Source organism: Hipposideros armiger, unplaced genomic scaffold (genome assembly GCF_001890085.2).
Source record: "Hipposideros armiger isolate ML-2016 unplaced genomic scaffold, ASM189008v1 scaffold_596, whole genome shotgun sequence".
Classification (NCBI taxonomy): Eukaryota; Metazoa; Chordata; class Mammalia; order Chiroptera; family Hipposideridae; genus Hipposideros; species Hipposideros armiger.
The window spans coordinates 622,019-647,846 of NW_017731946.1; the positions used below are offsets into that span (position 1 = coordinate 622,019).

Consider the following 25,828-nt stretch of genomic DNA (forward strand, 5'->3'; position numbering starts at 1 on the left):
AAAAGCAAAATGGAGAGACACACACTTCTTTTACATTGGTGGGTACAGGATAGTTAATAGCATTTTACAGCACATAGAGATAGTATTTGGGGAACAAGATAACAATGAGGGAGTTTGTAGATTCCTGCTCTGGTGTGGTGGGCTATGCCCCCTAGGGGGTCCAAAAAAAGAGATTACTGTTATCTTAGGTGCCAAAAGATGACAGACAGGTTTACTTAAGGTAAAGATAGACCTTTGTCAAGGAAGCTACAGGCCAACAATGTCACTACAGGCCACAGCTCGCTTTTAGTGAGGAATTTTTGTGGGAACCAAGAACTGAACTATAGATTAAAGTGCCTTCCTTCTCTTTTGCTGCTTAAAAAAAACAGCAGGGCTTTGCAGTGACACACAATGATTGCCATCTCTGTGGTTGAGGAGGGGTCCCTGACAGTAGGTGTGAGTATTTCTGAGGGTTGTAATGTGACAGTCATTCTGTCAGTTGGGCATACCCATGTGCAGTAGTGTGCGTCCATGGACTAGGAGCTGCAGAAACAGTGCCTCTGAGGTCCTGGTGATCCTTGGTATGCCTGTGTCCACCTGGTATGGTAAATGCCTGAAAGAGCAGTGGCAAAAATAAAACCTAGCCAAAACTCTTCTCTGAAATGGTGTAGTCAAGAAAAAGTGGTGACTATGACTGGATATTGTGAAATTAGACCCAAGGAAGACCTCCTCTCCACTTAGCTGACACCCCTCCTTTTCATTTATATCCTCATTTGTTCACTGACTTATTCAATAAAGACACCAGACACCTGCCACGTGCTAGGTTATCAATGCCAGGCTCTGTTGTAGGTGCCGGGGTAGCAGTTGGGTATGTCTTCGCTGAGCTTCTAGTTAGCGCCTTTAACTTGCCTGCCTCAAAGAAGAGGGTGATGAGGAAGGAGGAAAGAGGAGGATAGGATCAGGCACCAGTTTGGGGGAAAGGCGTTCAATTTTTTTATTAACCAGAAATTCATTTACTGCTGATGAATCGAATGAATGGATGAGTTCTTTCTAAATTGGAAAAAATCCTAAGCCAGAGCCTTCATTTAAATGAGAGCTGATTAATTGACTACATCTGACCTATTATAAACTGAAGTTATTTTGCTTAATCTTTGTGCCTACTTTTCTCTTTTGTTTTTCTTTTTTAAGCCCATGATTTAGAACACTAAGTAATTAGCAAAGAATTTCATAGTCTCCAAGTGTTCCTAGATTTCAAGGTCCCTGAGGGCAGGGGCCATATTTTTTCAACTCTATTGAGGTATACTCAATATATAATAAACTACATATATTTGTTATATTATTCGATGAGTTTTAACATATGTATACACCTGTGAAACCATCACTACGATAAAATAATGAACACATCCATTACCCCTGAAAGTTGTCTCATGCTTCTTTGTAATTTATACCTCCCCTTTATTCCCACCATCCCTAGGTAATCATTGATGTGATTTTTCATGCTATAGATTATGTGCTAGAATTCTAGAATAAACAAACTCACACAGTATGTACTCTTTTTAAACTAGCTTCTTTTATTCAGCATATTATTTTGAAATACATCCATTTTGTCATATCAGTATTTCATTTCTTTTTATTACTGTGAAGAATTTTGTTGTATGGACATATCACAATTTGCTTATCTATTCACCTGTTGATGGACATTTGGGTTGTTTCCAGTTTTCAGCTATTACAAATAAAGCTGCTGTGAATATTCTTATACAAGTATTTGTATGGTCAGACGCCTTCATTTCTCTTGGGTAAATTCAGTGGCCATATTTTTTAATCCTCACATCTGTTGCGCTTAGCACATTATCTAGGATACAGATGCTCAGCAAATATTGTCCTAAGTAGTTGTTGGACTTTTCCTACATTTCTTGATAATTGATAGATAGTATTGTTATTTTTTAAAATAGCTATTTAAAATATTGTTTTGTTTCAAGAGAAAGAGTGCTATGATCCCATTTCCCCAATCCTGTGACATTTCATGCACTCCAGTCAAGCTTCATTGTCTATTCCTATATTTTTTGAGTTCTTGGAGTATTTACTGAATTCCTCTAAGGAGAAAGTGAAGAAATACTGATATGTTACCTAAAGAAACAATGTGAAAGCCAGTAATATTTGCAAGATCTCTGTTAAATCTTTTTTTCTTGTTAAATTCTATAACAAAATCAGAGACTGCGTGGTTGAAAAAACTTAAGGAACTCTTTGTGGGGAAAAAAAGACTTTAATACTGAAAAATTTTAGAAATCTTATATTCAAAGGCAAAAACAGTTTTCTAACTAACTTATCAATTCCATTGGACCAGATATTGTGTTGACTATTTTATGAGCATATCACAGTTAATGCTCATACCAATCTAGGAGATAGGTTATTTTAATATCCCCATTTTACAGATGAGGAAATGGATACTTAAAGAGGTTAATTAATTTAAATGGAGCCACAGAGCTGGCGATGAAATGCGGGTGTGCCAGACACTGAAGCTGTGCTTTCAACCATTAAACAATACCCATTAACAATAAAACATACTCAAAATATTGTAGCATGTTGAGTGAGTTAAAAAAAAGTCTGTGTAGGCAAAAAGATTTCTAGCAGTATAGCCAATCATTGTATACATTATTCACATACATTTCCACAAAGTTAATCGACTTGACAAGCTTCTTTCTTAATAACTCCTGGCTTCATATTTAAAGTCACTTTTTATACTCTTCCCATCACTTCATTGGCCAGTCTGTTTCTAATCACCTCGTATTAGGCTGAGTTCTCTGGTAGACAGAAATATCCGGTTCTTTTTTCTTTAACAATGGAAGCAGCCCCATTGTCCCTTGAACTTGTGGCTGTTTGGTATTCTGAAGAGCCAACAGACCCAAGATAATGCTTTGTCTATGACTCCTCTTATATTTCTTGCCTGAGATTTAAAATAACTATTGTCTGGGAACCCTCATTAGTCCTGTTAGGACATCAAAATGGTGAGCATGTCTTATTTCCTGCCTAGATTATAAGGTCTCTTTAGCAGGTCTTGCTAAAGAGGCTTCTGAGATGACAGTAGTGGGGAATTCTGAAGTTACAGAGAAATTTGTCTCCCAGTCAAATTCTACACGAACCTGGGAAGAACATTTTAGCAGATGCACGGGAGTAAGAGAGCTTTGTTAATCTGGGATGACAAATTAATCTGAAATCTGGTGTAGAAGGTGACTCTCTGGGCTTCTATTTCTTTAAGTGTTGGCTCCACGAGAGCTTAGTGTTTCCGTGTGGCAGTTAGTAGATTTAATTTATGTTTTAAAACCTGGAAAATTCATGGTTATAATGTGATAAACGTTCATCTGGTATTTCAGACTCTGTGAAACAAGGTTCCAGGTATGAGCATATTCAAATTGGAGGAAAGTACTTGAGAGAAATGAAATATTTCTGTGATATTATGCTTGCAAACCTAAATATTAATGTATATAGTGATGGTTAGCACCCTGAATTACCATTAAGTCTAACTTAGTGTACTAAGCATATGGTAGGCATTTCACATACTCAGTACTGGCTAGGGGCTGTTCTTTCTTGCAGATTTGCCACGTGGGAGCCCATTTTGCCACTGTGACCCAGTTCCAGATGTCCCACGGGTGTTTTTGCTCTTCACATTTTTGGCAAAGTGAGCTGGTAGAGTGGTTATTAGAAGCCTTAAATGGGTTAATTTATGTAAACCCGTGGGCAAGTCCCTAGCACACAGTGCTGTATAAATGTTACCTATTATTATGTTTATGATTTGAATCTGGGTTAAATCAGAGGCTCTGATTTAGTATATTTAAGTTCACGCCAGAGAGTCTCATCATTTTGTACCTATGCTGCCAGACTAAGAGCCTAAATTCCAACTCCGACTTTCATATAAGTTTTTATTTCCCTGTAAAATGTTTCTCTATGCACCATTCTAGGCAGGAAATGTATCCAGGTGGGAATTCTGCTCCAGAAGCCAAATGTTGCTATAAAAATTCATTGTCTACTTTTTGTATCTTATCAGTAAGGAATATTGGAACTTGACTGGGGTGGGAACAAGTAGGCATTTGGGATTTTTGTCAGAATGCTTGTCAGTGAGGAAAGGTGGCTGAGAATTGTGTAACATTCATGAGGATTTTACCTGTGGATCGAATCTTGTTCCACATAAATCAATAATCCTAGTGTATTCTTAATTTATGTAGTGGGAGCTATACCAGGCAGGCCAGGTGATGGAGGAATATAGTGACAGGCACAAAATAACAAAATCAAGGAATATTACAATTTTATCTGAAGAGATAATTTAACCCAGTGTTGTCTAAACTTCAGCCATTGTGTATGTGACTTAAATGATTTTGACATATATGTGTGCTTTCTGTATAGTACTGTTATTTACATAATATTTTTCTTTAAATAATTTCACATTTTTTCTTTAAATACACTGATTTTAAAAAGAAACCGTATCACTCAGTAAAGGGAAAACCATTAATAAAAGGTAACCATAAAACTAAATACAATAAAAACAAATGTTTGTCCAGTTTCCACCTGAAACCACCTCAGGTACCACCATACAATACTTTGGGAAACACTAATTTAGTTCAATATGTTCCCTTTCTGGATGTGGAGTCTGAAGTATTGAGTAGCTGAGATGCGGGGTCTTCTTATTATAGAATGTGTTATTCAGTTCAGCTAACTACTATCACATTCAATCCCCCCAAACCCAATGCCTTAACACAATAGAAAGTTTATTTCTTGCTTGCATTATATATAACTACCTTCCACATGGTGATTCAGGGATCCAGGCTCCTCCCATCTAGTGGCTCCATTTTTGTTGTTGTTTATTTTTAAAAACAGCTTTATTGAGCTATAATGAACATACCATACAATTCATCCATTTAAGTTATGCAGGTCAGTGGTTTTTAGTAGGTTCACAGAGCTGTGCATCTATCACCACAGTCAATTTTAGAACACAGTCATCACCCCACATAGAAATCTTATACCCATTTGCAGTCCATTGCCTTGTGGTCCTCAGACTCTTTCACTGGATCTTCTATATCCAAGTGGGAGACAAGGGGAGGAGATGGAACATGGAGGATGGTGTGAAAGGTTTTAGGGGACAGGAAGTGGGGTTGCATCACTTCCATCTTCACTTGGTTGGCTAGAGCTCAGTCTCATGACCTCACCTAAATGCATGGAGATGGAAAAAAATGCAGCCTAGCTAGGCACCCAGGAAGAAGAGGAAAATGTGGCAACCTGATATTAACTGCCATCATCTCTGCTCCAAGGGATTTGTAATCTTTGGATTCGATTTATTAATTCTGGAATTTCTTGCATTTGGAAGTCTGTTACATGAAATTTATGTAGGACCCATATACAGTCATTATTTTTGAGGAAGCCCACTTTCCATTTCCATTTATTTCTACACAACTCATTCTAAGTTTTACTAATTTTAAAAATAAACCAGGCAAATCACTTGTAGACTTATTTGAAAACATGTTAGTAAGTTTTGCTTTTAACTGTCCTAAAACATGCCTGGTAATAATGTTTAGAAGTACTCTTGGGCTGCACAGAGGAGTTGGGAAGAGGATTGCCAGAAGTATAGAAAAATCATAATAAAAATGACTACTCAGGAAACAAACAAACAAACAAAGAAACTTTAGCTTTAAATGCAGTAAAAAAATCTGCAGAAACCTTATAGTAGTGTACATGAGTACAATCTTTTATGAAGATTATTGTGGGATTTTGGAAATGGAAATTTTTGCCTTCAGATTCCTTATATAGATTTTTCAACATCTTGTTTTTCTGGATATTATGTAAAAAACCATAATCTTCATGATTAAACCATGCTCATGTGTGTAACTACTGGCTTCTTAATGTAAATGTGCCTTTTTTTTTTTTTAGTTTAAAAGCTTTACAAAATATAAAGCATCTATGTCAGTAATTACTATTATAAGTTGGTTAAAAGGGAGGAAAAATATTAGGATGCCAAGTTCTTATTTCTGCATTCTTTCATTTTTCACTAGAATTTAGTCCTTGGTAAAGAGGGGGCATTTTATAATAGAATCATCAAGTTGGAAATGACTTTAAATTTTATTTATCCTGCTTCTCCTGATATCAGAAAGGTCTACATCAAAATGATTTCCAGTATTCACAAGAAAAATGCTATGTCCATCCTGAGGTTTTCCTGGTTTCTCCTGTTTAGCATTTTCTGCTGCACTTGAGGCCCATTTTTTTTACTCTGTTTTGCGTGGACATGGAAGAGCTACCCTTGTGGATAGAAGAGGCTTTTTTGGCTCACTTGCGATTTTTAGTGTAGAATGTGTCATCTTTCTTTCCTTTTCAAGAGTTGATTGGAACTCTTTAGCCTTTTAGTATTGACCTATCTGAACTTTCATTGTCAACATTATCGTTTGTCTCCTTCACCTTAGCAAGTGTCTGGTTGTAAATTCCTTAAGGGCAAGACATTTTGTACTTTGTTTTTGTGTCTATCATGGTCGTTTGGTGTCTGTGCCTTGCTGATGGTAGAGGAAGCCAGAATCCATCTCTGATGAATGTGGCTGAATGAAGCAATGGTCATGATGGCACCCAATGAATGTTAGCAGTAAGTTTTGGTGCTATCCATTTGCCAAGGACTGCAAGTTCTAGGAATTTTATTTATATAACTTATTTTACTGTATATAACATTTTTTGTCTGTATTCTCTGGATGGTCCCTTGTCACTAAACTATGTCATGTCAGCTGCCATGTTAGGGTTTGTATTTATGGTCTATTTTTTTTTGTCTTTTTTTTTTTTTAATTGGGGAACTGGGGGGATGGGAACAATGCTGGGGAATTGGGGGAAGGGGAACAGACAAGTTGCTGTCGTTTTTCTTGTTCTTCAGTCTAGTTGTGGAGGATGTTGCTTCACTGGCCCAAGTTGACACCATCATTGCGCTCTTCCTGGGTGAGGCAGATCAGTCGCCGGCTTCTGGACGGCCGCTCATGGCGGCTGCTGGCCACACACGGTAGCCCATGGCAACCCACTGCCACAGGGGCTGCAGCCTACGCCATCACTGGCGACTCACAGCAGCCCAGCTTCAGGTTGAGCTGTTGTTCAGCATCTTAGCTGTGGAGGGCAGTGTCACTGGTCCTCATATGTGGGATCCGAACTGGGGCCCTCTGGCGTCTCAAGCCAGTTCTTAACCATCGCGCCACTCGGCCGGCCTATGGTCTGTTTTAATTGTTGTGCCCTATTGAGAAAGAACAGAGGCTGACTAAGCAATTTAATGGTGCCAAATGGAAGCCTAACGATAGGATGGTTGTGTGTCTACAAACGGGTTCTTCACAGTTGGAGCTGAGAGGAAGGGTGGAAGAGGGCATCACGTGGCACATAGTAATGCAAGCATGTAGTCTCCAAAAGAACTGGCTTTGGAAGAGGCATTCAATTCCAACAAACACCCCATCCATCACATTCAGGTAATGTTGTTAATTTAAATCTTATTTATTGTATAGTTTTGATTGGATTTAAGTTGTAAACTTGATTTGGTCTTGTAGTGTTAAAAGCTATAAGCTAAGAGATTTCCACTAAGTTTATGTTTGTACTTAGTTAAGGGATATCGAGTGTTTGTGGCACTTAAGGATTGAAATTAAGAGTTCAGATCTTGGTTTATTATGTGACTTGTGGCAAGTTAATTATACTCTCTGAGTTGTGATTTTTTTCCATCTGTTAAATGGGATGGCAAGAGTTCTCGTGTTATAATGCTGCGAAGACTCATTGAGTTATCCACGGGAAGGGGTTCATATACTGCCTGGTTCATAGTGAGTACTCTATAATTTTTAGATTTTGACATAAGATAATTTTTTTATAATAAGAGTCCAAAAATATTCCATCTTGAGATACCTGGAGTCTGGTAAAAAGCTTTAGTAGCTTTGAGAGATCTGGGTTCAATTCTGGCTCAACCTCTTAGTTAATCTCATAATTGTTCTGATGCTCTGTTTACTAACAACTTCCCGGAGTTGTTGTGAAAACTAGTTAAGAGTAAGTGCTGCCATTTAGGGAGTGGCTCCCGGTGCAGACTGTGCTGAGCACCAATGGATGTTGTCTTCATTCCTGAAACAGGGTTAGCACAGCTAGTAGTGGTACCCTGTTCCTACAGACAAAGGAACCGAGGGGAGACAGAGCTTGCCCTTCCAAGTGCAAAGCAGAGGCTGGAATCAGGATCTGTTTGTCTCCAAAGCTCATGCTTCTTACCAGAGATCCTATTGCAGCGCACAGGTGAATTGTCCAGTAAATTTGTCCTGTGGCAGGCCGCTGGGAATAGCCACGTTAGGAATAAAAGTTGTGATAGGGGAAAAAGGAGGGATCATTTGCAATAGGGAGGGAAATTCTGGTATCTTTCACTGTGCACTAAGGAACACCGAGGAAGAAGGGTATAGAAGGTGGACAGGAGGGTGTCCTGAAGATAAACAACAGACTTCTCAAATTCACTGGGGCCATTCCTGGGTATGTGTGTACATGTTTGAAAATTTTAATTTTGTTAATTTAGGATTGGTCCTGATATGTATTTTAAAAATACGAAGTATTCTGGAAATTAAAGGAAAACAGTGTACCTTGTAAGACTTGCTGGGGGGAAAGAATCTCTTATGCCTACTTCCTAGTTCTTCCTTTCAGTTGTTATGTGGTTATAAGCAAGTTATATTTCATCTTTCTGTATAGTTTACCCATTTCTGCTGATTTACAAATGGGTAAAATGGCCGTTACCTACTTAACCACATTTTCAAGCTTTGTGGAATATACAGAGGATGTGCAAAATAGGAGATATATACAGAGGGTGCCAAAAAACATGTACACACATTTTAAGAAAGGAAAATTGCATTAAAATTGTAATATTCAATATATACCGGTAGCAAAAGATGAATACAAGTCACGTTTGACTCTTGCAATTACAAGAGGTGCTCAAAGCAGTTACCATCAGCATCCAGACACTTCTGATTATGGTGAACTACAGCTTGAGCAACACTGACCAAAGTGTCCACTTGTATACATTTTTTGGGGCACCCCAGTATATCTATATCTATGTATCTGTACATCTATATATCTGTATATCTGTATCTCTGTATCTCTCTATCTCTATCTATGTTTATATATATATATATGTTTCTTTGTAGAGTGGCTTAGCACACTGGTTAATAAACACCTACTAAGTGCCAGGAATTCTTCTCAGCTCAGAGGATTCAAAGATGAGTCAGAGGAGTTCTCAGCTTAACCATGATTCTCAGTCTAGGGAGCAGAGAGAAGTCCAGTATAAATAGAAGGGAAACTTCGCATGAAAAAAGTAATGATCTTGATTATTTCTCCTTGGGCCACAGTATCAACAATAATATATAGCACACTTCAGAAATCAGACAATAGTTTTCTCATTGAAGAATTTCTAAGTAGTCTTAACTGGAGAAAAAACTGTTGCATATCCCTTCTCAGTGTTAACCCTGGTTAAACAGAATGTGAAGAGATGAGGTGTTAGGAGAGTACGTGACTCTTTTATTAATTCTCAGGGTTCCCTATGGCGAGTCTCTTAATGCTTCCAACCAAGCCTTTTCTTCCTCAGCCCTGCCTAACCGCTCATGGTTATCTGAGAATACTACTGTATGTACTGATTATGTGTTGTGAAAAGCAGAATTCTCTTTATCTATAAAGAAAGTGCTAAGCATTTCTGAGTTTGAGCCCTATGTTTTCAACTGCCTCCAAACATTTCCACCGGGTTGTCCAATAGTCAACTCCAACAACATTTCCCAACCTTGCCTTCTCAAACTGATTCTCCTTCAGTATACCTGATCGTGGTTTACGGTATCAGTGTCTACTGGTTCCTCAAACTCAAGTGCCCTGAGGCTCCCCAGCAACTCCTCTCTTAATCTCCATCTCTAGTTGATGACAGTTATATGGACCCTACCTCCTAATACTCTGGCATCCCTGCTTTTCTCACCTTACTTACTGCCATTGCCTGAGTTCACAGCCTCATCGCCCCTCACCTGAAATCTCGCAGCAGTCTCCTAGCGAGCTATTCCTCTGTCTCCACCCATTTGTCACACTGCCATTCATAATGATCTTTTAGAAAACAAACCTCAATCCAGCATGCCTTACTCCCCCACTTCAGACCTCTCAGGATAAATCCAAACTCCTAAGTCTGACATATATGCATCTTCCGCATTTGGTCTCAAGTACCGTTTTTGGTGTCATTTCCTACACTTCCTCTGAGCCACGCTGAGCTTCAGCCACAGTGACTTTCTTTCTGTTTTCTAAATCGATGCTATTTATTTATTTATGTATTTATTTATTTATTTACTGCTTGGAACCCTTCTTCACTTTCTCTACAGGAAACTCCTACTTTTCCTTTAAAAACCAAATCAAAATATCACTTCCTTCCTGAAACTGCTGCAGTTTTGGCCCAGTTACTGCCCTACTCCACAGCACACCATGCATTTGCTGATTTTTCATTATTTAATTATGAATCATTGCCCATTTTCCCTTCTGCCCGCCATATTACTGTGAACCCCTCTTGAGGAGACCCTCAACCCCCTTCCAGAACTTTGAAGCTACTTGTGCTTGGTGTCTCATTAGTATTTGCTGGTGGGATAGATAAAATACTGAATGAGCAACCTAAATTTGAACTTTTTATCTACAAACTTCATAGCAAGATACTTGGATTGATAAGCCCAAATATTAGTACAGTACATGAATAGATTATATATCACAAAACATGCATTTATGGTCATAAATCAACTCAGTGTACAAGTCATCCCAAATTTTCCTGGTTAGATTGATCTGCATCTAACAGCTGCTTTTTTAGTGGCCGGAGCAGGTGGTGGGTGGAGGTGGGTGTCTTGGAAGCAGACCCTACATTGCCTGCTGCTCAAGGGCTAAGAGAGCTGGCAGGTGATAAATGACCCCAGAACAATGCCTGGAAAAAGTCCGTGATGTCAAAGGTGATTTTCTCCAGGGCTGGGTGTTTAAGGGTCATTTGATTCTCTTTTGCTGCTAGTATTTTCTAAGGCTTCTACAATTAACATGTGTGACTTGTTAATAGGAGGATGGTGCTCTGGCAATTTCTTTTGCCCATTAACTGGCGCAGGCCCCAGGAACAGGGTGGTGGCCTTGTCTGACCAGATCCCTTAGCACCATGCTCTAGGTTCTTTACAAGCTGACCCCTGCTCACCCTTCTATTCTGCCTCATGCACCCCGTGCATCAACCACACTAATCATTTTTGCTACTTATATGTGTTTTGCAAACACTTACAGATACTACACCACAGGCTAGACACTCTTCTAAGCACTTTGCAAATACTAATTTAATTATCATAACTATGTAATAGTACCTACTGGGCCATCGGGAAAGTCATGATGTATTTTTCTATGTTTTTCAATGCAAAAATGTGTCATGACTTTCCCGACAACCCAATATAAACTTAGATACTGTTATAATTCCCATTTTACAGATGAGGCAACTGAGGTCTCTGGAATATGTTTTTCTTCACATGTGCTATTCATGCTGAAGTTGTTATTTGTGCTTCAGTTCCTCTGTGCTCTTTTAGCATCTATTTTGTACACTGTACTTACTACATTGTATAGTAAATCCTGTTTGTTTCTCCCACAGGTAAACTTGGGAAAGTTACTTCATTTTAGTTTCTTCCCTCTGTTAACATGCATCTCGTAATGCTTACCTGGCAGAGTGGCTGTGAGGATTAAATGGCACAATATTTGGACTCTAGGCTTAGAACATGAGCTTGTCCTATATTGACTTTGTGTATTCCTTGCCACAGTTGCTGACACAGGACAAGTGTTGTCCTGTGGGAAACCGAGGGGAAGGGAGAGAAGGAAAACCAGCATGACCCCACGTCCAGGCCACTAGGGGAGAAGAGAGGGTCGGCAATCTCAAATGCTTGAGATAAGGTTTGAGCGGATGACAGCTGAGCAAAGACCATTGGGTTTGGTCATTGGTGGTGTTTTCGAGAACAGCTTTAGCAGACTGTGGTGATGTGGGAGGCAGATTGCAAGTGGTTAAGGAGGAGTGGGTGGGAAGGAAATGAAAGGCCAAGGGCATAATCATGTTCTCTTTCAGGAAGGGAAGAGAAGAGGTAGGGCAGTCGCAGGGCCAGAAGAAGGGGTCTTGGTATGGATGGGAGCGGCCTGCATGTGTCTAGAGGCAGGAGAAGTAAATGTCTCAGAAGAGCATGACTGGGAAGAATGACCTGCTCCCTGCCCTGGCTAAAGCTCTGTCCATGCTCAGAATCTGTGTTGCCTCCTTGGGAATTCGGCTCCATGAATTCTGTCACCTGTTTGCAGCTGGGGCATCCCAGGGTCTAGTTGGCTTTGGGGTCAGTTGGGGTCCTTGAGTAATATATTTAACTTGTCTGAGCTGCAGTTTCCTTACCTATAAAATGAGGGGAATTTTGTGAGCATAAAATGAAATAATAACGTCTGTTACGTGCCAACTACAGTATCGTAATTGTTGTGTCCTCGTAACCTTCTCTTAGAGACAGGGATGAAAGAGAAAAGAGTAAATCTGAGAGTGCTTGGATCTGCAGAAGGAAATACTTGGGGGTTTGCCTGTGGGATGGCTGCTCCCTTTTCTGTAAAGAGTATCTGCTGGGATGAGGGGGATGGAAGAAGGGTTTATAGTTTTGATGAGCCTAGTGGTCTCCGTGGAGGCTACTAGGTTCTCTCCACAAGAGATACACAAAAGAACTAAGGGATAGCAGTGAAGACCTGGGTAAGAGTAGAGAAGACATTTAGGATTGTCTTGTGACCTTCCAAAGCCGGGTATGCAGGAATAGGAAAAGGTGTGGATAGAAGTGGGGGATGACAAAAATGTCAAGGGATGAATGGGATTTCTGTGTGTGTTGGAGGAGGGGGAGGTGGGGGGGAGAGAGGGAGAGGGAGAGAGAGAGAGAGAATGAGAAGAAGGAGAAGAAGAAGAAGGAGAGGAGGAGGAGGGGAAGAGGAAGGGAAAGGGGGAAGTGGAGGAGGGGAGGGTGAAAGAGGGGAGATACACTGGTGAAATGACCTTCAGAGTAGTCTAGTCAGATGGCCTGGGAGACTTGGCAGGCCTGAAAAGTCTTCTGGTGACAGTGAGGCTGCCGAGCAGGTTCCTAGGAGCAGGGTAGGGGGCCCAAAGATGGGGTCCAGAGAGGAATTGCTATTTGATGAAGCAGGTTTGAGTGGGGATGGCTGAGACACCCCAAACACTAGAGTGTTCTTCATTTCTCTACTTTCTCTTTTCTTCTTTATCATATGAATATCTGCCCCTGCCCAGGTAACCTTTTGTGTGGAATGTATCAGTTAATATTATTCAGCAAAGTTTTTTTATTTCTACATTGTGTTTGTAATATTGTTGTTGTTTTTTTTTTAGCTGAGCCATCCTGCCACCTGTTGGCAGCTCAGCGGCAGCTCAGCTCGGGCCGGGACTCAAACTGCTGTTGCTTAGAGCTCAAACTCTTGAGCGAGCTCTTAACCAACTGAGCCACTTGGCCGGCCCTGTAATATTGTTTCATGGATACAATACATCAAGTTATCTTTGCACATACTACTTTGTATTCTTTTGGATTTTGTCCTGGGATAAATTCTCAAATATGAGATTACCGTGCTCAAGGGCGTGAATGATTTTTTTTTTTTTGGTGTGGGCGTATGTCTATTTGCTGTAGGGAGATTTGCAGTGAGCAAGGAGGGTAGACAACAGGGAAGAAGGTCAACCCTTCAGTAATAAAGTCTAAAGGTTTTATGTGAATGTACTAAGGCCACCTCATGTCCTCCTGAGTTCTGGGTGTTGGAGGGGAAAATGTAACTGGCTGGAGTTTGCATCTGTGATTGAGTACACAGAATTTTGCTTGGCTTGATCTTTGATGCTGTCTTTCGGGGGGCTGCCATCAAGAAGTTGACGTTAAGGCGTGTGTCTAAGAGGGAAAGGCCACAGTAAGAGGGAGTTCCTTTTCTCTGTTCTAGAGCTTTTCTGGGACAAGGACAGAACCATATCATCAGTAGAAATTAAAGGACTTCATTATTTGGATTACAATCCTCACAGTGTTAATGTTTTAAACAAGTTTAACAATAAAGGGAGGCATGGTTTAGGTAATTATTGAGGAAATTGTGATATTTTGAGCCAGTGATTTCATTAACAAAATATTGCTATTAATAACATTTTTTCCTATATCTTATGATTGTAATGGTTCTCCTCTTTTTTTTTCTTTTAACAGAAAAAGTACAGAAAGGGATTTATTGATGTTTCAAAAATCAAGTGTGTGGAAATAGTGAAGAATGATGATGGTGTCATTCCCTGTCAAAATAAATATCCATTTCAGGTGAGCCTATGTATTTTTGCAGCAGTGTAATTCTGGGCTTTTAGTCATGCTTACTATTTGACATTACAGTTTCCTGTCATTGCTCTAGTGGTTGATTTAAAAAAAATGTTTTTTTCACCTTTATTGAGGTGTCATTGACACATAGGAATTACTTACATTTTTTTGAAGTGAGAGCACCTAAGATCTACCTTCTTAGCAAATTTCAAGTACACAGTACAGTATTGCTAACTATAGTCACCATGCTGTATGTTAGATCTCCAGAGCTCAATCACTGTGCAAAACTTAAATTTTGTACCTTTGACCAACATCTCCCGCTGTCCCCCACCCCAGCCCCTGGCCACCACTGTTCTACTCTGCTTCTGTGAGTTTGACTATTTTAAATTCTACTTATAAGTGAGATCGTGCAGTATTTCTTTCTGTGTCTGGCCTATTTCACTTAGCATAATGTCCTCCAGGTTCATCCATGTTGTCGGGAATAATTCAGCGTTTTTAAAGCCGAATAATATTCTATTGTATAAAGACACAACACATTTTCTTTATCCATTCGTCTGTCAGTGGACATGTAGGTTGTTTTTATATCTTGGCTATTGCAAATAATGCTTCAGGGAACATGGGGAATGCAGATATCTCGTCAACATCCAGATTTCATTTTTTTTGGGAAAAATACCCAGAAGTGGGATTTTTGAGTCATATGGTAGTTGATTTTTAGGTTCGTTTGTACTTAATAGTAATTGCTTTTCTTTATGAGCTGTTTCAGTCTTGGTTGAAGCATTATCTTATTCTTGTTTTGAGTCTGTTAGATTCTACCAATGTCCTGAGTCTCTAAACCCCAGACCTAATTTACTACTTATTTAGATTTATCACAGAGAAGTTAGGGAGAAGACTGGGGACTGAGACTGAAAAAAAGTGGGATAATGTGTTTGTTTGTTGTCTGTGAATCTGAGAAGCTGAGAAAGGGCAGGAGTGAGCTACTGGAACAGAAATCAGATTAAATAAAAGGCTGCTTGTGGTGCAGAATATAATATTAGCATTATATATGGATTAAGTTGTCCCTTTTGAAAAGGTTATGTGATTTCATGTTTTCCCTCACAATGATCCTATAATATAAGGGAGGTAAAACACCAGGGGTGCCAAAAAAATGTAAACAAGTGGACACTTTGGTCAACGTTGCTCAAGCAGTAGTTCGCCATAATCAGAAGTGCCTGGATGTTGATGGTAACCACTTTGAGCACCTCTTGTAATTGCAGAAGTCAAATGTGACGTGTATTCATCTTTTGTTATTGGTATATATTGAGTATTACAATTTTAATACAGTTTTCTTTTCTGAAAATGTGTATACATTTCTTTTTTGGCACCCTCTGTATACTATTCTGTTTTCTGATTGAGGAAATTGAGGTTCAAAGATGTTAAATGACTTATCCAAGGCCATTTTGTGAATGAAAAACCTCCCTAGAACACACACTAACATCTCAGCACTCCCAAGGAGGATGGATGTGGCCTCCCGAGCCTCTGTCCACCTGTGCAGGATTGTGCACACGTGCCTGGAGAATCAGGAGTGCAGGGCTGGACCCTCGTGTTCCTGACCTCGCAGCAGACAGCACAGGACCCTCTCCAGCACTTAACTGCCCCCTTTTCTGTCTGAGGATGTTTTTATGCTTTCCGTTGCATAATGAATGTCTCCAATGAAAGTCACAATTTACCCATGTCTATGGTCTCACTATGTACTAAGGGGAAAGTTGCAGAAATCTTTTCAACATAGTATCACAGTGGAGATCTTGGCTGCTTTTGTGCTATTATGAAATTATTGATTATATTTCAAATAAACATTTGCCCGTTTGGAGGGTTAAGATGTAATAAAGTAGGATATTCAGGCTTTAAAACTGCATCTGGATTATTTTCACTATGGTGCTAATAACACAATAGGAGGAAGGGCGATACGTAATTTTCCTTTTCCCAGTTCCTTATTTTACATCTGCCATTTCTTTGCATGAAAAGCAGGGACAGTAAAGTGCTGGAAAAGGCAACTCAAAGGTTTACCTGATTTGCCACTGACAGGCTCTGAGACCTTGTGCAAGTAACTTAACTGCCTTGTATCTGTTTCCTCTTCTGAAAAATGATAATAATAATAATAATAATAATAATAATAATAATAATAATAGTACTTGCTTCCTTGATTGTTGTGAGGATTAATTAAGGTGATACATAAATAGCTTAGATACACAGTGAGAACAAGATAAGTGCTAGTTGCTATTCTTGTTATTTTTACTTCTCTTACTACTGCTGTTAACATTACTCTTACCATCTAGATCTAGAAGCAAGCCCAATTTGAATCTTCTTGATTAAGTATGTTAAGTGCATATATAATGGTGTGTGTGTGTGTGTGTGTGTGCATGTGTGTGCATGTGTGTGCGTGTGTGTGTGTGTGATTTAGTTTTAAGTTTAGTGGAGAACCACTCCTACCACATTTCTGATGGCTGCTAGACATTTGTGCGGGTGGCAGGTGGTTGTGGGGAGTGATGGTTGTCATAATTCTAGACCCAGAGTTGGGATTTTTGCTGTCTAACAGGGAGAGATCCACTCTGCAGCTTTTGGTTGGTTTTTAGAACGATGAGAAAAATACGAGGGCAGAAACCATTCCCTTCCTGAACCATTTTTAATTTCACATATTTTTGAGCTTCACCTTTTTAATTGTTGAGATGAATAAATATAAGAAAATTTCAAAAACTATCTTAAAAATTAAGGAGAGGTAAACTTGAGCTTTAACTATGTAATTTAAGCCAGCAAGATTTGAAAGATGAAGATGAAAAATATCCTCCCTTATTATAACTTAAGTATAACTTAAGAAAGTATAGATCCTAGTTTTACATCATCGCAGTGAAAGTTTGCATCATATTCAGATGCAAGGCAAAAAAAAAAAAAAGAAAGAAAAGTAGAAGTAGACATTTTCAAAAGATACCAAGAGACAAAAGGAGGTTGCTTCCTCTCAGCATATTCTAGCCCTAGGGAGGAACAGAGAAAATAAGAGAAGCCAGCTGATTGTTCCCTTGCTGTCTTCTGATGCGGGCTGGGGGTTCCCCAGGAGGTGGCGGTTCTTTCCTGGGTTTTACGTCCAGATCTGTCTGTCTGTATAATATCTGTGCTGTTTCTTCTCCAGCACATTGTCAATAAAAGTCACTTGAATAAATGAATGAGTGAATGAAGATATACATAGGAGGCAGGGTAACTAGTAAGTTAGTAATGTTACTAAGGGAGAATATGTTTCCTCCTTGTTGAAATGGCTTCTGTGCCTCAACTCAAGGTCTGCAAAGCTCTTCGCTCCGCTGGCAACCTCTGCTGTGATCGGATGACTCACCAGAAGATGTGAGGCACGTGAGAAATGCGACTCTGTCACAGTCAGCTGTCCGAGTGGATGCCATAGAAGATGGCCTTCAAGCATGCTCTGGGGTTATCTGAGCGAAGGATATTGGACCCCAGATAGCTCACCTATCAGCCTGCCCGAGATGCCAGAATTACATGTTTTATTTGGGTTGAGGGTGCTATTTCTCGTGTTTTAAAAAATAGAAATACAAATGCCCCAAGCTAGCTAAGTATTATATCTGATCTTAGTTTATCAGAACTCCGCTCTTGCATTAGTTTTCTTCTGATTAGCTGGACTTTAACAAAGTTACAAGCTCACAGTACCGATGTGAGGTGAGTTTTGAGAAGTTAGACTGTTTGGAGCCTGAAAAGGCAGATTCTTAGCAGGGAAACAGTCAAGGGGCAGCAGGAAAGTGTTTGGAAGAAGCATGAATAAGAAGAGCCTTTGGGAGTCAAGCAGATCCTACTCAGGTGACTCGCCCACTTTGGTTTTCTCATCTGGAAAATGATGCCAGTAGAGACAGGGGCTGCTATGTGGATTAAATGGGGCAGTGTATGCAAAGTGTTTAGCCTAATGTAAAGACTCAATAAAGTGAATTATTGTAATGAATTATTACAACACACCCAGGTTTCTGGAAGGTTCAAAGCCCTGGCAGCACGATCCAGATAGATACCCCTGCATCAATTCAGAGGGACTGTTTCATGGTACATTTTTACCTCATTCTTCCATACAGAGTTGATTGCATGGACAAACCTGGCTAAGGTGTTAAGATTCTAACACCCAATTTCAGTATATGTGTGTGTTTTTAACACACCACCAAACAATTCTCTGACACCAATTAGGTGTCCTATAATTTGTCTTAATTCTAACGCTATCTACCCGGAGATAGCATCAGATCCCACAGATTAAGGGCTCAGTCCCACAAAACTGCCCCCCACGTAAGATGCCAGTTGCAAATCCAGGTTGTCACCTGTGCCTCTGACCTACTGGAAATCTCTTATTTAGCTTCAAGGAATTGGCTCACAGAACTCAGAGAAACATTTAATTTAATAGACCACCAGTTTGTTATAAAATGATACGTCATTGAACAGAAAGAGTTCATCTACCCTGTGTTAACAGAGCCAAACACTAAACACCAAAGATTGCAGTGGAGAAATACTGACTATTTTATTACAAATGGCGCCAGCTGGGAGAATGGGAAGCTAATGCTCAAAAGCCCGAACTCTCCAATGGTGTGTAGGTCACAGATTATATAGGGCGAAATCACAAGACACTGTGGGTTAGGGGGCTCGGGGTTGTGCTGGGAGCTGATTGGTCAGAGGTGAGGTAGAGCAATAAGTCATCTCTTCAGGTTTTGAGGACAGTTCTGAAGTCTGTTCTAGTGTCCCTCTGTCTGGTTTCATGGGAAAGTAGCCAAAGGGCTGTTCCACCTTACGGTTCAGGAGCTAAAACATAACTTAGGTCAAGATGTTATCTTTAGCCTGGACTTTGTGATCATTAGCCTGGTCTTCTGCTGCCTTGGGGGTTGGTGATAATCAGAGAATGCGTGTGTGTGTGTGTGTGTGTGTGTGTGTGTGTGTGTGTGTGTGTATGGAGAGAGAGAGAGACAGAGACAGAGACAGAGACATGATTTCTAGAGCTAGGATTCAAAGCTAAATTTAATCTAAGTTATAAGGACCCTCAGTTTCAGGTATAACTCAGGAACAGCCAGATGGAAGAGATGCATAGGGCAAGGTGTGGGGAAAAGGGCACAGAGGTTCGATGCCCTCTCCTGTCGAGCCACTCTCCCCAAATCTTCATGTGTTCACTAACCCAGAAGCTCTCCGAACCCTTTTTATGAAGGCTTCATTACGTAGGCACAATTGATGACATCATTGGCCATTGGTGATTCAACTCAATCTATAGTCCCTCTCCCCTCCCCGGAGATGGGGGGTTGGGGGTGACTAGAAGTTTCAACCCTCTGATCACATGGTTGGCTCCATTGGCAACCAGACCCCAGCAGTAGGTGCTTTCCAAAAGTCACTTCATTAGCATAACAAAAGACACCTTTATCCCAAGAATTGTAGGAGTTCTGTGCTAGGAACCAGGATGAAGACCAAATAGATATTTCTTATTATAAGCCATAATATTGCGGACATGAAAATGAGGCTACATACATTCCCACATCTCTCTTAGTGCTTCATCTTTTTTGTTTTGTTTTGGTGTTGGCAAGTTAAAGTATTTTTTTTTTAAAGTTTATTGGGGTGACAGTGGTTAGTAAAGTGTGCTTTATCTTTACCTCTATCATGTTTCACTTTCTGTCTTGTCATAAGGTATTTCTATATGTCTTGAAGATAAGCTCCATGTTTGATATATTTTTGAAATAGCAAAATCTAGGTGGATGAGCTAATCACTGAATGAAATACACCAGTATTTGCTCGGTAGTGTTCCCACTGCTGTTAGATTGCATTTATTTGATTAAAATGAGTGGGATGGAATTATCTATTGAATATGGTCAGGAAGAGCCATTTATCAGGGAAAGGTATTTGTGTTCAATCCAGTGGCTGTTGATGTGATGAAGGAATGTTTCTAGCCATATATTTCCTTTTAGACAATCAAAGCATTTCTGCCTTGTGACTTACCATTAAGGGTAAAGTGACAGACCAAGGATAAAATTTTTGGGTTAGTTTCCCAGGTTTAATTTTATTAATAGCAGTAAAACATATGAATAATAAGACTATTTAATTGCTCATCAGGAGTGACTTCTAAAACAGGCACTGTGGTTAAAAGCTTGGGCTCTGAGGTCAGGATCATGGCTTTCTGGATTACCAACCAGATGATGATGGGCAGGTTTAGTAGCACATTAGAGGGCACCATTTCCAGTGCTATGTGACTGGTGCCTCCTGGAGTTATACTAGAGTGAAGGGTTTGTGGCGAGCCCTTGGTCTTCTCTGTAAAAATCTAATGCCTTGATGGTCTGAGTTATTGAGTTAATGTCTGTACAGCACATAGCATAGAGTTAGGATAGTCAGTGCTTCATAGTTAGCTTCTGCAGTTATTTATAGTGGCAAAGGAAAGGTATAGGAGTGATCCTGAAAGAGTAGTCCATTTATCTAAAATGTTACTCAGAAAAATACTGAATTAGAATATTCAGTATTGTAAATATTGGCCCTGTTACACCAAATTTACCTAAGGAGCTTTGGTTAATTAGATCACAAGAAATAACCAGATTAGTGAAGCATCCTGGACTCTGGGTATTTTTTTATTCTATAAAGCACAGTCCTTTGCAAAATGTGTACCCTACTCGATGGAGACATGAAAAAATAAATATGCTTTTGTAAGACAGGAATCTAGGTTCTTTGGATCCAAAGTAAATTTATTCAGTCATTTCAGAATTTATTGGTGTCTATGATACCAAGGGCTCTGTGCTAGACAGAAGGGCTGCATATAAGTATTTCTCACTGATTCCATCTTATGTTTTATTTTAGGTTGTTCATGATGCTAACACACTTTACATTTTTGCACCTAGTGCACAAAGCAGGGACCGGTGGGTGAAGAATTTAAAAGAAGGTAAAATTCCGATAATGAAATATTAATTTATACATAATTTTAGGATATAACATTGTTGTCACTAAAGTAGAAACACAGCTAATATATCTTACATTTATAATCTTTAATCAACAATAAGTATTTCCCCAAGGACATTCTTTTACTTTAAGTGATACATATTGAAGATAACTTCTTTTTTAATAATCTGATTCCTTTTAGTTATGTATACATAGTTCCTAAGAAAAGCATGCTTTCATTTAATGTGCAATACATTTGAAGATGATAAAGCACCAGACTTTTATGAGAACAGGATTTGGTATTTCTAAGAAAATGCCTATGTAGTCAACATTTGGTGTGAATGAATGGATTTGTGTGTAAACTGTTTAAATGGATGATTTGTCCTGCACAATCCTCATTGCTTTTTCTGCAGAACAAAATGGTGGTTGGCTGACTTTTGTGTTTATCTATCACAGTGTAGCAGAGGTTACTTCTGCTAACAAGAATGCTTCACTAAAACAAGGAGGTGAAAGAGAACCACATGGATTTTCTAAATGCTGGGTTGTATGATGTTATGATGCTATTCTCAGAATAAATATAGTATCTAAGAAATGAAAGATGAAGACTGGTTCAAGATGGCAGGTTAGGTAAATACTATGCTTACTGTATCCCAAGATCACACCAAAATGACAAATTAATTATACAACAATCAACCTCAAGACTCATCTGAAGACTAGCTGAACAGAACCCCCATAACTAATGATATAAAGAAGAGGCCACATTGAGACTGGTAGGAGGGGTGGAGATGCCAAAAGGGCTGACTCAAACCCACAGATAGTGGTTGAATAATGGGAGGGACACCTCAGTGGCGAGGTTCCCTTGGAAGAGGGAGGGGTTCCAGCCCCACACCATGCTCCCCAGCCCAGGGGTCCTGTGCCGGGAAGAAGAGTTCCCACAACATCTGGCAGTGAAAATCATCAAGGACTCTGTCTGCCCATGCTGGTGAGATGGAAAGCGGCTGGAAACCCAGACTCTCTCTGAAAGGGCCCATACACAGACTACACTCACCTGGTCCGTGGTGGAGTGGCAGCAACTCGAGAGGTACCAGAAGCATATGGGGAAAGACTGAGTTGTGTGGTTGCAGGGTGAGGGCTGGAGGGACAGCAGCCATTATCCCTGTGTGGAGCCTGACGCATGTGTAGCCTACAGAGGGTGCCATCTTTTCTGTTTTGAACCCTCCCCCAAAGGGCCAAATCTGAGACTGCAACTGTCTGGTTACATCCTTGCATGCGCACCACCTTGGTGACACCCTGGGTCTCTGCCCCACACAGCTAGTATTGCATCTCAAGGGTCACTGTTGGCTACTGAGTGGTGGGCACTGCCCCACAAGCTGCAGAAGCCTTTCACAGCGATAGATGACCTGCGGTGGTGTGGAGAACTTTTGCTGAAGGCAGCAACCTGTGTTTCAGCCTCTTTTGGGCAGCCCTCGGGGATCTGCAAGCCCAAGGCGATCGATGGTTGACTATGGTGTGTTTATGGCATTTTGTGAAATGGCCACAGGCCAGGCACTGACTCAAGAACTGAATCTGCATTAACCTTGTAAAAGCTACCAGCCACGCCTCGTGACTCTCTGGGACCCTGCCCCATCCAGCTGATGCATCTTTGAAGGCACTCTCAACATTGGCTGTTGATTCCTTAGGCTGGGCACACCTAAGGAGCCTCTTTCAATGGCTGAGCTTTATGGGCAGCTGGCAGGCGGCAATAGGCCTGCGGGGTCCTGGCTTTTTGGCTTTTTGCTAAGCTTCCCCAAGCCCAGTACTGGTGGCAGCCAGTCTTGGTTCACAGTGAGGCCACCCCCACATACCTCCAAGTCCCACACAAGTAGCAGCCAACCACATATAGCTTTGGGGTTCATATCAGGTAGCTGTGGGCCAGTCACAGGTAAGGCTGAAATTGGCCTGCATGGGAGCCCCTCCCAAGAGACACCAGAAACAGCACACCTAGAGCCAGCTTCAGACCACACTAGAGCACTAATTGGTTGCCCCACAAGCGGCACACCCAAAGGGTGGTCTCAAAAGGCACAGGAGCCTGTAGGGGTGAACCCTCCTCTGAGGTGTCAGCCCCTACACAGTAGCTCATTATACTGTGGGCATAAACAATCCTCAAAGTCCATCATCCTGGGAGTCAGTCCCACCTACTGATGCAACAAAAGCAATCAAGGATCAATTACAACAGGAGAACACACACAACACACTCAAGGGACACTCCTTGAACACATGCACAAGAGATCAGGGAGACTGCACCGTTGGACCACACATGACAGATACTATGTAAAAGCATGTGGCAGAGACTAAGAGAAAAAGGAATCTGCTTAATGCATAGAAGCAAACACAGAGAGGCAACCAGAATGAGGAAACAAAGAAACATGTCCCAAATAAATGAACAAGAGAAATCTCTAGAAATAGAACTAAATGAAATGTAATTTGAAACCAACTAGAAGTTTGAAATGTTGGTAGAAACCAACCTATCAGAGACAGAGTTTAAAACACTGGTTATAAGAATGCTTAAGGAATTTAGAGAGAATTTCAACAGAGATAGTAAGCATAAAGAAGGACATAGAAACCATAAAAAAGAAACAGTCAGAAATAAAGAATACAGGGCCGGCCAAGTGGCACATTGGTTAAGAGCTGGCTTGGGACGCCAGAGGGCCCCGGTTCGGATCCCACATATGAGGGCCAGTGACACTGCCTTCTACAGCTACGATGCTGAACAACAGCTCAACCTGGAGCTGAGCTGCCATGAGTCGCCAGCGACGGTGACGGTGTAGGCTGCAGCCCCTGTTGCAGTGGGTTGCCATGGGCTACCGTGTGTAGCCAGCAGCCAGTGTGAGCAGCCAGCAGCCGCCCTGAGCAGCCATCCAGAAGCCGGCGACTGATCTGCCTCGCCCAGAAAGAGTGCAATGATGGTGCTAACTTGGGCCAGTGAGACAACGTCCTCCACAACTAGACTGAAGAACAAGAGGACAGCAGCTTGTCTGTTCCTCTTCCCCCAATTCCCCAGTGCTGTTCTCATCCCCCAATTCCCCCAATAAAAAAAAAATCTTAAAAAAAGAAATAAAGAATACACTAGAAGGAATTAACAGCAGATTAGATGAAGCAGAGGATCAAATCAACGATTTAGAAGACAAGGTAGCATAAAACACCCAATCGGAACAAAAAAAAAGAAAAAAGAAAAAAAATCAAAGATAGGTTAAAGGGACGTGTGGAATGATATCAAGCATAACAACATTTGCATCATAGGAGTATCAGAAGGAGAAGAGAGGGAGCAAGGGATTGAAAACCTATTTGAGGAAATAATGATGAAAAAGTTCCCTAACCTGGCAAAGGAAATAGACATACAAACCCAGGAAGCACAGAGAGTCCCAAACAAGATGAACTCAAACAGGCCCACACCAAGACACATCATACTTAAATTGCCAAAGTTTAAAGACAAAGAATCCTAAAAGCAGCAAGAGAAAGACAACAACTAATAACTTACAAGGGAGCTACCATAAGACTATCAGTGGATTTCTCAACAGAAACTTTTCAGGCCAGAATGGAGTGGCACGAAATATTCAAAGTGATGAAAAAACAAGGGCCTATAACCAAGACTACTCTACCTAGAAAGGCTCTTATTTAAAATTGAAGAAGTGATAAAGAACTTCCTAGACAAGGAAAAGCCAAAGGAATTCATTACCATCAAGCCAGTATTACAAGAAATTTTAAAAGGAATTCTTTAAGCAGAAAAAGGAGAAAACAAACAAATGAAGATAAAGAATATGAATAATAAAATGGCAATAACTATGTACATGTCAATAATCACTTTAAATGTAAATGGATTAAATGCTCCAATCAAAAGACATAGGGTAGCTGAATGAATAAGAAAACAAGACCTATGCATATGCTGTCTACAAGAGACTCATCTCAGATTGAAAGATACAGACGGACTGAAAGTGAAGGGATGGCAAAAGGTATTTCACAAAAATGGAAATAAGAAAAAAGCTGGAGTAGCAATAGTTACATTGGACAAAATAGATTTTATTTTGTTTTTTTGTTTTGTTTTTTTAGCTGAGCTATCCTGCCACCTGTTGGCAGCTTGGACAAAATAGATTTTAAAACAAAGACTATAATAAGAGACAAAGAAGGACATTACATAATACTAAAGGGCTCAATCCAACAAGAGGATATTACCATAATATATCACCTAAATATTTAAAGCAAATATTGACTGACTTAAAAGCAGAGATCAACAGTAACACAATCATAGTAGGGGACTTGAATACCCTATTGACACCAATGGACAGATCTTCCAGACAGAAAATCAACACAGAAACAGTGGCCTTAAGTGACACACTAGACCAGGTGGATTTAATTGATATTTTTAGAGCATTTCACCCCAAAGCAGCAGAATATACATTCTTTTCAAGTGCACCTGGAGCATTTTCCAAGATAGACCACGTGATAGGCCACGTCTGAATCAATTTAAGAACATTGAAATCATATCAAGTGTTTTCTCTCATGCAATGATATGAAACTAGACACTAATTACAAGGAAAAAAACCTGAAAAACACACAAACGTGGAGGC

At 40.3% G+C, this 25,828-nt stretch overlaps 1 protein-coding gene across 4 annotated transcripts in view; it reads left to right on the forward strand.

Moving 5' to 3' along the window:
• The window catches only part of TEC (tec protein tyrosine kinase), a 148,526-nt gene that overhangs the window by 76,828 nt on the left and 45,870 nt on the right, over positions 1-25,828 (forward strand). For 3 of the 4 annotated variants that reach the window (XR_002121950.1, XM_019624606.1, XM_019624607.1), the window contains exons 3-4: positions 14,217-14,321; positions 21,147-21,228. Coding sequence is in view for 2 of the 4 variants with exons in the window: in XM_019624606.1 (XP_019480151.1) it covers positions 14,217-14,321; positions 21,147-21,228 (187 nt within the window). In the remaining 2 variants the exon portion in view is untranslated. Of the gene's footprint in view, positions 1-14,216; positions 14,322-21,146; positions 21,229-25,828 lie in introns of those variants that run through there. The other variant, XM_019624609.1, reaches the window with a different exon arrangement.